We start from the raw sequence: 15,144 nt of genomic DNA, 5'->3' as shown, positions 1-15,144 counted from the left end.
GCCGGCTCTTCGGCATCTCGTCAATAGGTTAGTGCCGGAAAATGCATAATTATGACATATAATGTGTATAAAACATGTGAATATCATCATAAAAGTAGCATGGAACATAAGAAATTATAGATACGTTTGGGACGTATCAAGCATCCCAAGCTTAGTTCCTACTCGCCCTCGAGTAGGTAAACGATAACAAAGATAATTTCTGAAGTGACATGCTATCATAATCTTGATCATACTATTGTAAAAGCATATGAGATGAATGCAGCGATTCGAAGCAATGATGAAGATAATGAGTAAACAAATGAATCATATAGCAAAGACTTTTCATGAATAATACTTTCAAGACAAGCATCAATAAGACTTGCACAAGAGTTACTCATAAAGCAATAAATTCAAAGTAAAGGTATTGAAGCAACACAAAGGAATATATAAGTTTCAGCGGTTGCTTTCAACTTCAACATGTATATCTCATGGATAATTGTCAACACAAAGCAATATAACAAGTGCAATAGGTAAACATGTAAGAATCAATGCACACGAGTTGATACAAGTGTTTGCTTCGAGGATAGAAAGAATTGGCAAACTGACTCAACAATAAAGTAGAAGATAGGCCCTTCGCGAGAGGAAGCATTGATTACTATATTTGTGCTAGAGCTTTTCATTTTGAAAACAAGAAACAATTTTGTCAACGGTAGTAATAAAGCATATGTGTTATGTATAAGATATCCTATAAGTTGCAAGCCTCATGCATAGTATACCAATAGTGCTCGCACCTTGTCCTAATTAGCTCGGATTAACACGGATTATCATTGCATAGCATATGTTTCAACCAAGTGTCACAAAGGGGTACCTCTATGCCGCTCGTACAAAGGTCTAAGGAGAAAACTCGCATTGGATTTCTCGCTTTTGATTATTCTCAACTTAGACATCCATATCGGGACAACATAGACAACGAGATAATGGACTCCTCTTTAATGCATAAGCATTCAACAACGATTAATATTCTCATAAGAGATTGAGAATTAGTTGTCCACACTCGAAACTTCCACCATGAATCATGGCTTTAGTTAGCGGCCCAATGTTCTTCTCTAACAAGTATGCATACTCAAACCATTTGATCATGAAAATCGCCCTTACTTCAGACAAGACGAACATGCATAGCAACTCACATGATATTCAACAAAGGTAAAAGTTGATGGCATCCCCAGAAACATGGTTACCGCTCAACAAGCAACTTATTAAGAAATAAGACACATAAGTACATATTCTTCACCACAATAGTTTTTAAGGCTATTTTTCCCATGAGCTATATATTGCAAAGGCAAAGAATAGAATTTTAAAGGTAGCACTCAAGTAATGTACTTTGAAATGGCGGAGAAATACCATGTGGTAGGTAGGTATGGTGGACACAAATGGCATAGTATTTGGCTCAAGGATTTGGATGCACGAGAAGAATTCCTCTCAATACAAGGCTAGGCTAGCAAGGTTGTTTGAAGCAAACTCAAGTATAAAAGATGCAGCAAATCTCACATATGAACATATTGTAACTATTATAAGACATTACATTGTATCCTTGTTGTTCAAACACCTCAACCAGAAAATATCTAGACTCTAGAGATCAATCATGCAAACCAAATTTTAACAAGCTCTATGTAGTTATTCATTAATGAGTACAAGGTACATGATGCAAGAGCTTAAACATGATCTATATGAGCACAACAATTGCCAAGTATCACAATATTCAAGACATTAAACCATTTACCACATGCGGCATTTTCTGTTTCCAACCATATAGCAATGAATGAAGTAGTTCAGATTTCGCAATGAACATTAAAGATAAAGCTAACAACATATGTGTTCATACGAAACAGCGGAGCGTGTCTCTCTCCCAAACAAAGAATGCTAGGATCCGAATTTATTCAAACAAAAACAAAAACAAAAACAAAAACAAACAGACGCTCCAAGTAAAGCACATAAGATGTGACGGAATAAAAATATAGTTTCACTAGAGGTGACCTGATAAGTTGTCGATGAAGAAGGGATGCCTTGGGCATCCCCAAGCTTAGACGCTTGAGTCTTCTTAAAATATGCGGGGATGAACCACGGGGGCATCCCCAAGCTTTGACTTTTCACTCTTCTTGATCATATTGTATCATCCTCCTCTCTTGACCCTTGAAAACTTCCTCCACACCAAACTCGAAACAAACTCATTAGAGGGTCAGTGCATAATTCATATATTCAGAGGTGGCATAATCATTCTTAACACTTCTGTACATTGCACAAAGTTACTGAAAGTTAATGGAACAAAGAAATCCATCAAACATAGCAAAACAGGCAATGCGAAATAAAAGGCAGAATCTGTCAAAACAGAACAGTCCATAAATACGAATTTTAAAGAGGCACCATACTTGCTCAGATGAAAATTTCCAAATTGAATGAAAGTTGCGTATATATCTGAGGATCACGCACATAAATTGGCAGATTTTTTTAAATTTTCTACAGAGACTACTGCTCAAATTCGTGACAAGCAAGAAATCTGTTTCTGCGCAGTAATCCAAATCTAGTATTGGCTTTACTATCAAAGACTTTACTTGGCACAACAATGCAATAAAATAAATATAAGGAGAGATTGCTACAGTAATAACAACTTCCAAGACTCAAATATAAAACAAAGTGCAGAAGTAAAATAATGGGTTGTCTCCCATAAGCGCTTTTCTTTAACGCCTTTCAGCTAGGTGCAGAAAGTGTGAATCAAGTATTATCAAGAGACGAAGCATCAACATCAATAGGTATCTTAGATGCTCCCCCATCCATAGTGGTGCTAAGGGCTTTGTCAATTTTAGGCCTATAATAGCTTTTTGGCTTAGGCACTTTAGAGGCATACATGAATTTTTGCTCCTTACCCACATAAGCTTTCTCCTTAAACTTAAGAGAAGAAAAAGTTGAACCCAAGGTTCCCATAGCTTCTTCAAGTTCACTAATCCTATGGGTTCGATTATCATGAGTAGCACAAGTTTCTAAAACGACAATTCTCTCATTAATTCCACCTAGAGATTTATCAAGTTTATCAGTGCTATTAAGTAATATTCCCAATTTAGTCTCAATACTTGGAAGATCTTTCTCTATACCCTCCAACTTTTTCATGACATCTTCAAGAGAGATTTCAATTTTAGTTTCATTAACAGGTGGTATTCCAACTAGACTCTCAATAATGCAACTAGCTTCTAAATCAGGAGTGCCTAGGAAATTACCTCCCGCCAGAGTATCAAGAACATATCTATTCCAACTAGAGATACCAACAGAAAAGTTCCTAAGTAGTATAATAGTGGAGTGTTTCTTAATGCACCTATGATGAACATCGCTAATTCTATACCAAGCATCTTTAAAACTTTCTCCCCCTTGTTGCTTAAAGGAACGAACTTCAACTTCCGGATTACTCATTTTTAGCAGTAGTAAATAAAGAAAACTAAAAAAGTAAATGCAAGTAACTAATTTTTTTGTGTTTTTGATATAGAGAACAAGACAGTAAATAAAGTAAAACAAAGCAAGACAAAAACAAAGTAAAGAGATTGGAAGTGGGAGACTCCCCTTGCAGCGTGTCTTGATCTCCCCGGCAACGGCGCCAGAAAACAGTCTTGATGTGCGTAATTGACACACGTCCGTTGGGAACCCCAAGAGGAAGGTGTGATGCGCACAGCAGCAAGTTTTCCCTCAGTAAGAAACCAAGGTTATCGAACCAGTAGGAGTCAAGGAACACGTGAAGGTTGTTGGTGGCGGAGTGTAGTGCGGCGCAACACCAGGGATTTCGGCGCCAACGTGGAACCTGCACAACACAATCAAAGTACTTTGCCCCAACGTAACAGTGAGGTTTTCAATCTCACCGGCTTGCTGTAAACAAAGGATTAAACGTATTGTGTGGAAGATGATGATTGTTTGCGAAGAACAGTAAAGAATAATTACAGTAGATTGTATTTCAGATGTAAAGAATGGACCGGGGTCCTCAGTTCACTAGTGGTGTCTCTCCCATAAGATAAATAGCATGTTGGGTGAACAAATTACAGTTGGGCAATTGGCAAATAAAGAAGGCATAACAATGCACATACATATATCATGATGAGTACTATGCGATTTAATCAGGGCATTACGACAAAGTACATAGACCGCTATCAAGCATGCATCTATGCCTAAAAAGTCCACCTTCAGGTTATCATCCGAACCCCTTCCAGTATTAAGTTGCAAACAACAGACAATTGCATTAAGTATGGTGCGTAATGTAATCAACACAAATATCCTTAGACAAAGCATCGATGTTTTATCCCTAGTGGCAACAACACATCCACAACCTTAGAGGTTGCTGTCACTCCCCAGATTCAATGGAGGCATGAACCCACTATCGAGCATAAATACTCCCTCTTGGAGTTACAAGTATCAACTTGGCTAGAGCCTCTACTAGCAACGGAGAGCATGCAAGAACATAAACAACATATATGATAGATTGATAATCAACTTGACATAGTATTCAATATTCATCGGATCCCAACAAACACAACATGTAGCATTACGGATAGATGATCTTGATCATGATAGGCAGCTCACAAGATCTAACATGATAGCACAATGAGGAGAAGACAACCATCTAGCTACTGCTATGGACCCATAGTCCAGGGGTGAACTACTCACACATCGATCCGGAGGCGATCATGGCGATGAAGAGACCTCCGGGAGATGATTCCCCTCTCCGGCAGGGTGCCGGAGGCGATCTCCTGAATCCCCAAAGATGGGATTGGCGGCGGTGGCGTCTCTGGAAGGTTTTCCGTATCGTGGCTCTCGGTACTGGGGGTTTCGCGACGAAGACTTTAAGTAGGCGGAAGGGCAGGTCAAGGGGCGTCACGAGGGGCCCACACAACAGGGCCGCGAGGCTAGGGCCTAGGCTGCGCCGCCCTGGTGTGTCGCCACCTCGTGGTCCCACTTCGTTTCCTCTTCGGACTTCTGGAAGCTTCGTGCAAAAATAGGACCCTGGGCGTTGATTTCGTCCAATTCCGAGAATATTTCCTTACTAGGATTTCGAAACCAAAACAGCAGAAAACAACGAATCGGCTCTTCGGCATCTCGTCAATAGGTTAGTGCCGGAAAATGCATAATAATGACATATAATGTGTATAAAACATGTGAGTATCATCATAAAAGTAGCATGGAACATAAGAAATTATAGATACGTTTGGGACGTATCAGAACCCTCCTTGGGATCTGGCGAAGCGTCATCCTCGTCCATCGCCTCGGAACTATCCTCGTCCTTTTCTTTGTTCTTGCCCTTGCCTCCTTTCCGCGTGGGCGGTGCTTCCGGGCTCGCTTGTAGCCTGCTTCCGGGTCGACCTTCAGGTCGTTGACCCATTTGCATTTGCGGTTAGTGTGGGAGGATTTGCCGGTGGCCGGATCCATATGGGCCAGGCACGACATGTCTCTGTACTCTTCGTAGGTTTGGGGAGCGCGGAACCCAGCTGATGTGACCTCGTCAGCGCGCTGCTGGCCCTGCCGGCTCCGCCCCCACGTTCGCGACCTCTTCCGCCTCCTTTATCTCCGCGTTGGAACGCCATGGTGACCATGTCGGATCCGCCGCTCTTCTGGTCGTCGGGGGGATTCTTCCGCTTATTGCTATTGCTGGTGCCGCCATTATCGCGGTTTTTCTTCTGCTGATGAAGGGGTATGGCTGTAGCGGCAAGTTCTCCTCCAGCGTCGTCGTCAGCGGCGGTGTGATTACTTGCGATGCCGATCATGTCGTCCAAAGTAAGATTGTTTTCATTGATCAGGCAAGTGAGCTTGTGCCGGAGCAGTCCTCCTCTCTGCAGTCCATCGATGAAGGCAAGAGGGGGAGTATTGTGGTCATATGAGACTAAGTTCTTGTTGTTTTAGAACAAAAGATCACTAAATGTGGTTCAACCTCACATTGAATGACACCTAAAGAATGTGTATCATCCAGGACCCAACACAGATGTGCACACATTATTGTGTACACTGGGACATCGAAACACCTTGACTCCGTTGCTATGGGAAATCACAAGGAATTGCTGAAAATGCATGGAGCCCCCATGTGTGGTTTTGGTAATTGATGACAATTCCTATGGACTAATGTTTGCATTGAGTTATATTTGTAAGAGTTGTCCATAGGCAATGCTTGAACCATATGTTGCTTTAAGGTTCCAATAAGAAGAAATTTATGAAGAATATCAAGTGCCAAGTATGTCTTGAAGATGAACATGAAGTGAGCCCTCAAGTTTAACTTTAAGACATCAACATGACGAAGAATGAACAAATGAAGTGCAAGTTCAAGATGAGCCAACTCGAAGAGATCATATGCTTGAATCTTTCCATCTATACGGTGATGATGGATATGTGAAGATGCGCCGAAGAAAAAGCTCTCCCATGGTGGATTATGGGGGAGAAATCCACAAGACTTCATTAAGCAAGCACAATATAGAAAGGTGTTCCATCTTGTTGCAGTCAAGATCGTAATCATCGAGCTCAAGTGGAACATGCAAGTTAAGGTTTGCTCTTGAGGTGTTCCATCTTGTTGCAGTCAAGATCGTAATCATCGAGCTCAAGTGGAACATGCAAGTTAAGGTTTGCTCTTGGTAGGATTTCTTTCTTACCGGTCTCATGGTGTAGTTGGAGACCGAGTTTAGTTGACGTACTATCAAGAGGGCTTTCCAGTGAGTAACTCGATCGTATCATTCAGAGAGAGCTCAAACCGTTGCATCCTTGGATCATATTTCTTGTTAGTTATTTGGATCTTATCCATGTGGTGTTTTAGAGCTTGTGATTATTCTTATGACAAGCTCTAGTTCATCGAAAACGGATTTCGCATGATACTTGTTGCGTTTTCGATATTGGAGTTTTTCCCGGTTCTTTGTATTGAGAGGTTTCACCTCTAAATTCTTGAAAAAATCTACCCAACTTGTTCTTAAGATTTTCAATCTTTCTGGGGTATATATTTTCATTCTTTTTACAACAAAATTGGTTTCACCTATATCTGAGTTTCCTAACTCAAGTTGTTGCATTTTCCATATTGGAGGTGTTACCGGGTTGTCTCTTATAGATAGGTTAAACCTTTCCCAATTTGTTTCTATCCTCCCTTGTTGGAATATCATGTTTCCCGGCATGATCTTGTAGATCCTATTACTAGCTTCAAAATGAGCCCAAGATCATCAAAATCGGAGTCCGAATGCCCAAGTTATGGTCATTCTTGTTTTGACGTTTCTGCAGTTTTCGGAGAGGGCGGATATTCCGGCCCGGATACAAAATTCCCGGCCAAATATCCACCCCTTACTACGAGCAGTTCCTTAAGTTCTTAGACGTTTTTCGAAGCCTCGGGGGGGGGGGTTGGGATATTTTAGCCCGGGGGCAGATATTCCGGCCCGGGAGGTCCCAGGCGGTCATATTCAATTGGGAGGGGTATATAAGACCCCCCTTCTTCATCCTTGGACGGGTTGCTTCTCCTAATCTCTCTCTACTCCATTGTTGACCTTGAGAAGTTGTCTCTCCCTCTAATCCCTCCATGATTTTCTTGCAACTATTTAAGGGAAAAGAGAGAGGAGATCTAGATCTACATCTTGACCAATCAAATCTCTCTCTCTTTGTGAGGGGAATCCACTAGATCTAGATCTTAGAGAAATTTTGTGTTCCTCCTCTTATTCGTTCTTCCTCTCTTATTCCACCAATAGCTTTTGTAACTTTGTTGGAATTTGAGAGAGAAGGACTTGAGCATCTTAGTGGTCTTCTTGCCATTGCATTTGGTTCATCGGTTTGTTTTCTCCACGGTGATATTCGTGGAAGTGAAAGCAAGAAATTTGTTACTGATCTTAGGTTCTTGAAACCCTAGACGGTTTTGAGGTCTTTGTGGCGATTTTTGAGAGCCTCCAATTAAGTTGTGGATGCTTGCCCCAAGCTTTGTGTAAGGCCCAATTTTCGCCTCGAAGGAAATCCCTTAGTGGAACCGTGACCTAGACCTTTGTGGCAAGGGTCACCAGAGAATAAGGTGAGACCTTTGTGGCGCTCGGTGTGTGTTGTGACCACCAAACCTTGGGGTGAGGCCTTTGTGTTGTTGGTGTGCATCAAGTAACCACACCTCAAGGTGAGGCCTCTTGTGGCGTTCGGGAGCACTAAGCCACCGCACCTCTCCAATGGAGATTAGCACTCACAAGAGTGTGAAACTTCAGGATAAATCATCGTCGATCTCCCGTGTGCCTCGGTTATCTCTAAATCCGAGATCTTTACTTATGAACTTTATTTTGTGATAGCGATCGTGCTTGAAGTTATATATCTTGCTATCACATAGTTGCTTTTATTGCTTAGCATAAGTTGTTGGTGCACACAGGTGAACCATAGTATATAGGTTTTAAACTTGACAGAGTAAACACTAGTTTTATTCCACATTTGTTAATCCATCTCGTAAAAGTTTTAAACCGCCTATTTACCCCCCCCCCCCTCTAGGCGACATCCATGCCCTTTAAATTGAGAGGCATAGTGGGAATTCCACAAATGGCACTGATTCAGAATCGTATATTAGAAACTCTACATATGTCAACATATAATTATTCCTGGGAATTGATAAAATCTGTTTGGGCCCTGAACCAAAATCCATGGAGAGTGTTGCTTGCACTTATATTGGTTCAAATAAAAGGAAGCGATTGAGGAAGCGTAGTGCTCTCTCATAAGAGAGGTATTTACGATACTAAAACCTTCTCCTCATAAGTATTGCGAATATAAGTGATTGTTTCATTTGGAAATAAAAACTAAATGAGGTGGTGACATAGCACCAAGGTTTTTCGAAGAAACTCGACATCTGTGATGATGTGGCATACCTTCTCGGTATAAGTGGAATAATGTTTCGATGCTGAATGTCATTGGCGGTATATATTCATTTGGTTGATGTATGTAGTGACTACATACTCCATGTCACTCAGTTTGGATTTATATATTAAAATCGTTGAAGAACTTAATATTCTGAATATAAAGGTAAATTGCAACATGTGTGTGTGAAACTTCTGAAGTCATCTATGACTTGAAGTAGTCGGAGAAAATTGTGCGGTACAACCGACTGTGTGAGTTCTTCCGCGAAAAAGATAATTATAATATCAATGATTGTTGATGTATACTCATGGATAAATCCTTAATTAGATTTCATGTCACCTAAGTGGTGTTGATGATCTTATGATCGATGTTCTTATGCGAGACATTTGAGATATACACAATCATTTTAAGATGGATATTTGGGTCAAACCAAATTGTGCTTAAGTTTTTAACTTGATAGGGTCAAACCAAACTGTGCTTAAGTTTTTAACTTGATCTTGTTCCCCCAGGAATGAATGTAATTTAGCCTTCATATATGTAGAAGTATTGAATAAGTTCAATATCAAAGATTTATATGGTCATATTATACCTAATTTAGGATAAAAATCCTTTCAAAGGTAGGAAAGATGGTAAAGTGATATATGGAGCCAAAGTTCCATATCAACAATTGGAGCACCCAAATATCTTGCAAAATACGCCAGGCAAGAAATTATGTTTGTTGGCAATTTATTGAGAGTGCAACCCCCGAAAGCTATAAGGTTTGTGTATGAAATATTCTTAGATATATCCAAGGCACAAAAGTCTTGATTAATTCTAGTATGAAAATCAAGATGGAGCCAAGATGTCATATATGATAGTGGCTAATTATGTGATCTCAATAGTATCTTATCCAAGAGTCCAAGACTAGAGTATCCAGAAGAAATTATTTAGAATAGACTCTATTGGGTCCTTCCGGTGTGATTATTTTGCAGTAATTATATGAAGCATCACAAGATATGTATGACTCTACAAAATGAGTGGCCCCCTGTGAGTTCATGTAGAGATTAAAGATAATGTCACTTGTATTGCTCGAGTTTTATTTATCCTCGTGAATTACAAAAATGTAAGAGATTAATTTGCAAACAAAATACTATGATATTCACAGTACCCCTAACAACAGTTATATTATATAATTAAGTTTTTGGAATTGTGTGAGATAGCCTTTGTGTTTGCACTATTTAGGGGGAGTTATAACTCGTTGATGATCTTTCGATCACTAATATTGTATTTATTTTTTATGATTTTTCCAAAGGTTTCTCATACAAGCTTTTAACGAACCAATATAAATACAAGTGTGGACGGATGTTATATGGCTTCACCTTACATTTTTTTCAGTGGGTTTTTTAAAGGAATTTTCGGTAACATATCGTTATAATATTTCTCCTTAATTTTTTCCATAGGATTTTTTAGTAGTTTTTAGATTGCAATATACAGATGCCGAATTGATCAACAGTGAGTGTTGAGAAATAAAACATGTGATCAATTATATGGGAGGATGTCTCCGAGGAGGTGGAGGTGTATGTTGAGAAAAAGGTGTATCCTCAACACATCTGTTCTACCTGTATATAAGTGAGTCTTCCACGGTTGCAGTGAAATAAAAGATGTCTCTTTCTTATGTAGTACTCTCTCCGTCCATAAAAAAAGTGAAAAATTTATCTAAATTTGAATATATCTATACACAAAAAAATGTCTAGATATATCTAAATATAGATAAATTCATACTTTTACGGAGAGAGGTAGCAAATATTCATCACTGCTAAAATATTCGAGCTTTAACTCCTTTTACCACAAAATCTAGCTTTTTTTTTAGGTAAAAACATAATATGTTAAGCTAGCAAGCCGCCTCATTAAAAACCTTACAGTCCCCTTAGGTACCCTGGTAAGAAAAAAAGTGCGTCTGAAACTTGCTGCTCCAAAAATCACACAATTGTTACATCATCTAGGAGGATTTGAGCTAAGAAACTAGGGTGTTCATCGACCCAATTACATGATAAACGAGTAGAAAAACACTCCCTAGCTATCTCATGTGCAACTTTATTCATATCCCTCCCACACTTTTTGAACTCGACATTTTCAATATACCCTGCCTATGTGACTATGTCCGCGTATATAGTCATTGCTTCATTCCGCGTATATAGTCATTGCTTCATTCCAAATATTGCAGGCACGTTCAGACTTGAGAGTTCAGAGAGACAATTTTTGAGGGAAGGCCACCTCAGGTGTAAAACTTCAGATAACACCCTGTGAATTTACAATGATCAACTGAGCTGCCTTCCAGTCGGGAAAAAGAAAACAGAAATGGAAATTCGTGTGAACTGTGCATCGCCCCCAAATCCATCGTCCTTGATGTTGAAAGCTTAGCTAGGGTTAGCAAGTCTCACGGGCCTATTACGCCAGCAAGATGCACAGACCGGCGAAGAGGTGCTCTCCGCCGTAGGAGCTCCCGCGACAAGCTGAAATTGGCGTGCGCTTTGAAGTCTTTGTGCGCGGCGGCGCCATTGCGACGGAGGATCGGGAGCGACGGCCGCGGTTTTGCAGCTTCGGGGAAGGTGGACGCCTTCGTCGCCCATCTGCCGATCAGCCGGGGCAGAACGCTAAGATCAGGTTTGTTTACCTGAAGAATTTTCTTCTTCCATGCGAATGTATGGTGGGCACTGGGTACCGAAGCTCTTGGTTATTGCCAGTGGAGTCTTGCCCATTCATGTTAAATTATACAGTACCTGATAAAGTTGATCTGTTTAGTTTTGGTTTGTTCTTTCGATTGGACATTCAGTTGTCCCAGTTTCGTCTGCTTACCTAGTGTCAGTGACTAATCAATTGCAACATTGTTTTTAGAACAATTCAATTCCAACAGTGAAGATGAATGAAACAAGTGTATTCTGCAAATGCCCCTATATTGTACCGTATAATCCACTTTTCCCATGCAATTGTTGAAGTTGAAGTGCTATGGAAATATTATTATCTGTTGCATTGCCCTATTTGGAACTGCAAGTAATCTTTGGTAATTTCCTTTACCTAAAACAGGTAGATTGTGAAGGGCAGTGTTTGCTTATACTGTTGGTCTAGAATGGCATTGGCACTTGACCCCGGCACCAACAGCACTTTCAAGGTAATTTCCTTGCATTGCGTTCATTTGCATCCATGTGCTTTTCTTCCTCGCAAAGAAAAAAAAAAGATAACTTGTTTTTTGCATCATACCATTCTGCTAGGGTGTCACAGTGCAAGGCGCACAGGATGGAGATTGTTGCATTACACCAAAGAGAAAGAGTAGCCTGGCATTTTGTGTAAGTATTTCATATTGTTACCTGAACATCAACGTTGTACCTTACAGCTCATAACTTATTGTGCTTGTCTAGGAGTCGACTTATGAGCTTAAGTGCGCAGAAAGTTCACAACCAAGAATTGGCATGGAATTTGATAGCTGGGAGGATGGTAAGGCATTCTATGAACAGTATGCTCATGAGGTGGGTTTTTCGGTTCGAACATACACACAACACAAAGGGGAAGGTGGTGTACCGGTGTGGAAGCGTTTCGTTTGTGCAAGGGAAGGCTGGAGGAAAAAGAAAGATATTATTGTAAATGGTCAAGTTAAGAAGCCTAAAAGGAATGTCAAGCTTACTAGGTGTGGTTGTGAGGCCATGATTGGGTTCAAGAGAAGAGATGACGGCAAGTATGAGGTTGCCCGGTTTGTTGAGGCACACAAACATCTTCTGGTCTCCCCAAGGAAGAAACAATTCTTAAAATCAAATGTAGAAGTTGATACGAGGAGGAGGCGTCAAAATGCATCGACGAAGCGAGATTTGCGAAGCAACTACCATGAGTTCAAGGTAATAGTTGAAGATACGGATGCACAAACAATTATTGATACTATGAGAAGTAAGCAAAGGATCGATCCATCTTTCTTCTTTGATTACCAAATAGATGACAAGAACAAGCTGGCACATATTTTCTGGGCGGATAGTACCTCTAGAAAGAACTATGCACTATTTGGGGATGTAGTTTTCTTTGATTCAACATACCGTACCAATCGTGATGACCTAGTATTTGCCCCTTTCACTGGAGTGAACCACCACAATTCTTCTGTTACATTTGGTGCTGCATTTATTGCAAATGAGAAGATTGAGTCATACACATGGTTGTTCAGAACATTTCTGGAAGCAATGGGAGGGGTTGCACCTAAACTAATCATTACCAATGAGGACCTATACGTGAAATCTGCAATTAGAGATGCATGTCCGAATACTGTACATAGGCTCTGTATGTGGCATATCCTGAATGAGCTACCAGTGAAAGTTGGTTGCGTTGAAAACAGCAATGAGGATCTTCAGAGTCAGCTCAGAGCATGTGTGGAGAGGTCGGAGACTGCAGATGAGTTTGACAGAAAGTGGTCTTCAGTAGTTTCAATTTTTGGCCTAGAAAATAACGCATGGTTGACTAGTAGGTTTGAGATTCGTCAATCATGGGTACCTGCGTACTTTCTAGGCACATACCTTAGTGGAATATCTAAGATTGCATCGAGACCTGAGGGTGAGGGCACTTTCTTTGGTCACATTAGCAACCGACGGCTCCCTATGCTAGAGCTTTGGATAAGATTGGAAACTGATTTAGGGGAACAGCGTCTAAAAGAGTTGCAGGATGATAACACCACACTTCATACGCTCCCTGTATTTGAGACAAGTTGGAGCATTGAGATGAATGCTAGGGATGTCTATACTCATGCAATATTTAACCTGTTTCAAGCTGAGGTGATTTCTGCTAGGGACGAGTGTGATGTACAAAATATAGAGCTAACTGGTGAAGTAAGAACCACGAGTATTAGTGATGGAAGTGGCAAGATTAGAGAAGTGACCTACAACAGATGTACTAAAGTCGCAGAATGTTCATGCAAATTGTTTGAATCTGTGGGAATTCCGTGTTCTCACATCGTCATTGTTCTTAAGAGGGAAAAATTCAGTGAAATTCCTGCACATTATGTACTGGAAAGGTGGACTAAACTGGCTACACGAAAGGCAGTCCTCAATGCCAATGGCCATGTCCTAGAAGGGCCGCGTACATACCTTCCACCTGCCATCAATCAGTTATGCTCCGAGACCTGCTCCAAGTTCAATACAGGCTTGATCGCCGCTAGACAGTGTGAGGAGAAAATGAAATATCTGCACAGGGCTGTTGATGATGCTGTTGACCATGTGGTTAAAATGGGACAAGCCAGTGATCATAGTAAGGTTCAGGAGGTTGAGTCATTTGCTGGAATAACATTTTCAGAAGATATCAACGTTCATCCACCTGATACAGCGGGCACACAGCAAAATGACAGTAGGCTTTGGTGGGGTTTGTAGAAGTCAACCACCCAGTAAAGGAAGTTGTGCTGTTGATTTTCAGGCATAACTTTGATGCAATCGCGTGTCTATGTAGGTTAAAGAGCACCAAGAAGGCGGATAAGTAGCCAGGAGACCTGGAACAAGGCTCATTTTGCAGAAGTGGTTGCGCTACTTGATCGCTGTCAATACTGAGTAGTGAGTACTTGTGTCCAAAAGTTTTGTAGCCACTGTTCTGATGCTGTTTCCTGTAACTCCCGGTTCTCGGTTGCTTGTATGTTTGACATTTTGCTTAGCTATGTATAGCTTGGAACGACAAAGGCCTCCATCGTTCTGTTTTGTAGCCACTGTTCTGATGCTGTTTCCTGTAACTCCCGGTTCTCGGTTGCTTGTATGTTTGACATTTTGCTTAGCTATGTATAGCTTGGAACGACAAAGGCCTCCATCGTTCTGCAACGCGAAGTAAAAGGAGATCACAGGCAAGGTGTTCTGTGGGTTTTCGTTGTCTAGAAGAAAAAAGTGCGTTCCGCGGTAAGGGGTTTGCCAATGAGGCATTAGGACATGGAGAACCAATTTGCTTACAGAAAAACAGTCTGTTGCTTATGGTTTCCAGGAACTCTGAGAAGTTTGGCTGTAGAGTGTAGTGTACTTTGTTTTGAAAAGTTATATGCTGGCAATCACCAACCGTTGACAGTTGCGCGCATCCTTTCTGGCAAAGTTAAGAAATATGACTTTGCAGTCGACCAGGCCATGATCCATCTGACCATCTGTGCAAACGATACCCGCTTTTGCCCAGCGACCCCTCTCAGCTTCTGCTCCCCTCGATCACCCCAAGGTGCCTTTGCTCGGCTTGTTGAGCCCTTCTGTCCTCTATTCACTGATTCATTTCCGGACCGTTGGCTATCTCGGCGACTCAAGACAATCTCTGGCGACTTTTGTTGGTCCG

General features: G+C 41.0%; 1 protein-coding gene across 1 annotated transcript; it reads left to right on the top strand.

Moving 5' to 3' along the window:
* The first annotated feature begins 11,170 nt into the window (after positions 1-11,170).
* On the top strand, positions 11,171-14,463 carry LOC124663549 (protein FAR1-RELATED SEQUENCE 7-like). The gene is made up of 4 exons (XM_047201238.1): positions 11,171-11,487; positions 11,908-11,992; positions 12,093-12,167; positions 12,240-14,463. The coding sequence occupies exons 2-4, from the start codon at positions 11,951-11,953 to the stop codon at positions 14,217-14,219; spliced, it is 2,097 nt and encodes a 698-aa protein (XP_047057194.1). The 5' UTR covers positions 11,171-11,487; positions 11,908-11,950; the 3' UTR covers positions 14,220-14,463.
* Positions 14,464-15,144: the final 681 nt, after the last annotated feature.

The sequence above is a fragment of the Lolium rigidum genome, chromosome 6 (assembly GCF_022539505.1).
Source record: "Lolium rigidum isolate FL_2022 chromosome 6, APGP_CSIRO_Lrig_0.1, whole genome shotgun sequence".
Lineage (NCBI taxonomy): Eukaryota > Viridiplantae > Streptophyta > Magnoliopsida > Poales > Poaceae > Lolium > Lolium rigidum.
This window is presented reverse-complemented; position numbering and strand designations above follow the sequence as displayed.

Excerpts from the sequence above, each read along its gene's own strand:
- LOC124663549 (XM_047201238.1), top strand. The coding sequence starts at position 11,951 with ATGGCATTGGCACTTGACCCCGGCACCAACAGCACTTTCAAG. Across the intron at positions 11,993-12,092 it reads GCACCAACAGCACTTTCAAG|GGTGTCACAGTGCAAGGCGC; the intron begins GTAATTTCCTTG and ends CCATTCTGCTAG. Across the intron at positions 12,168-12,239 it reads AGAGTAGCCTGGCATTTTGT|GAGTCGACTTATGAGCTTAA; the intron begins GTAAGTATTTCA and ends GTGCTTGTCTAG.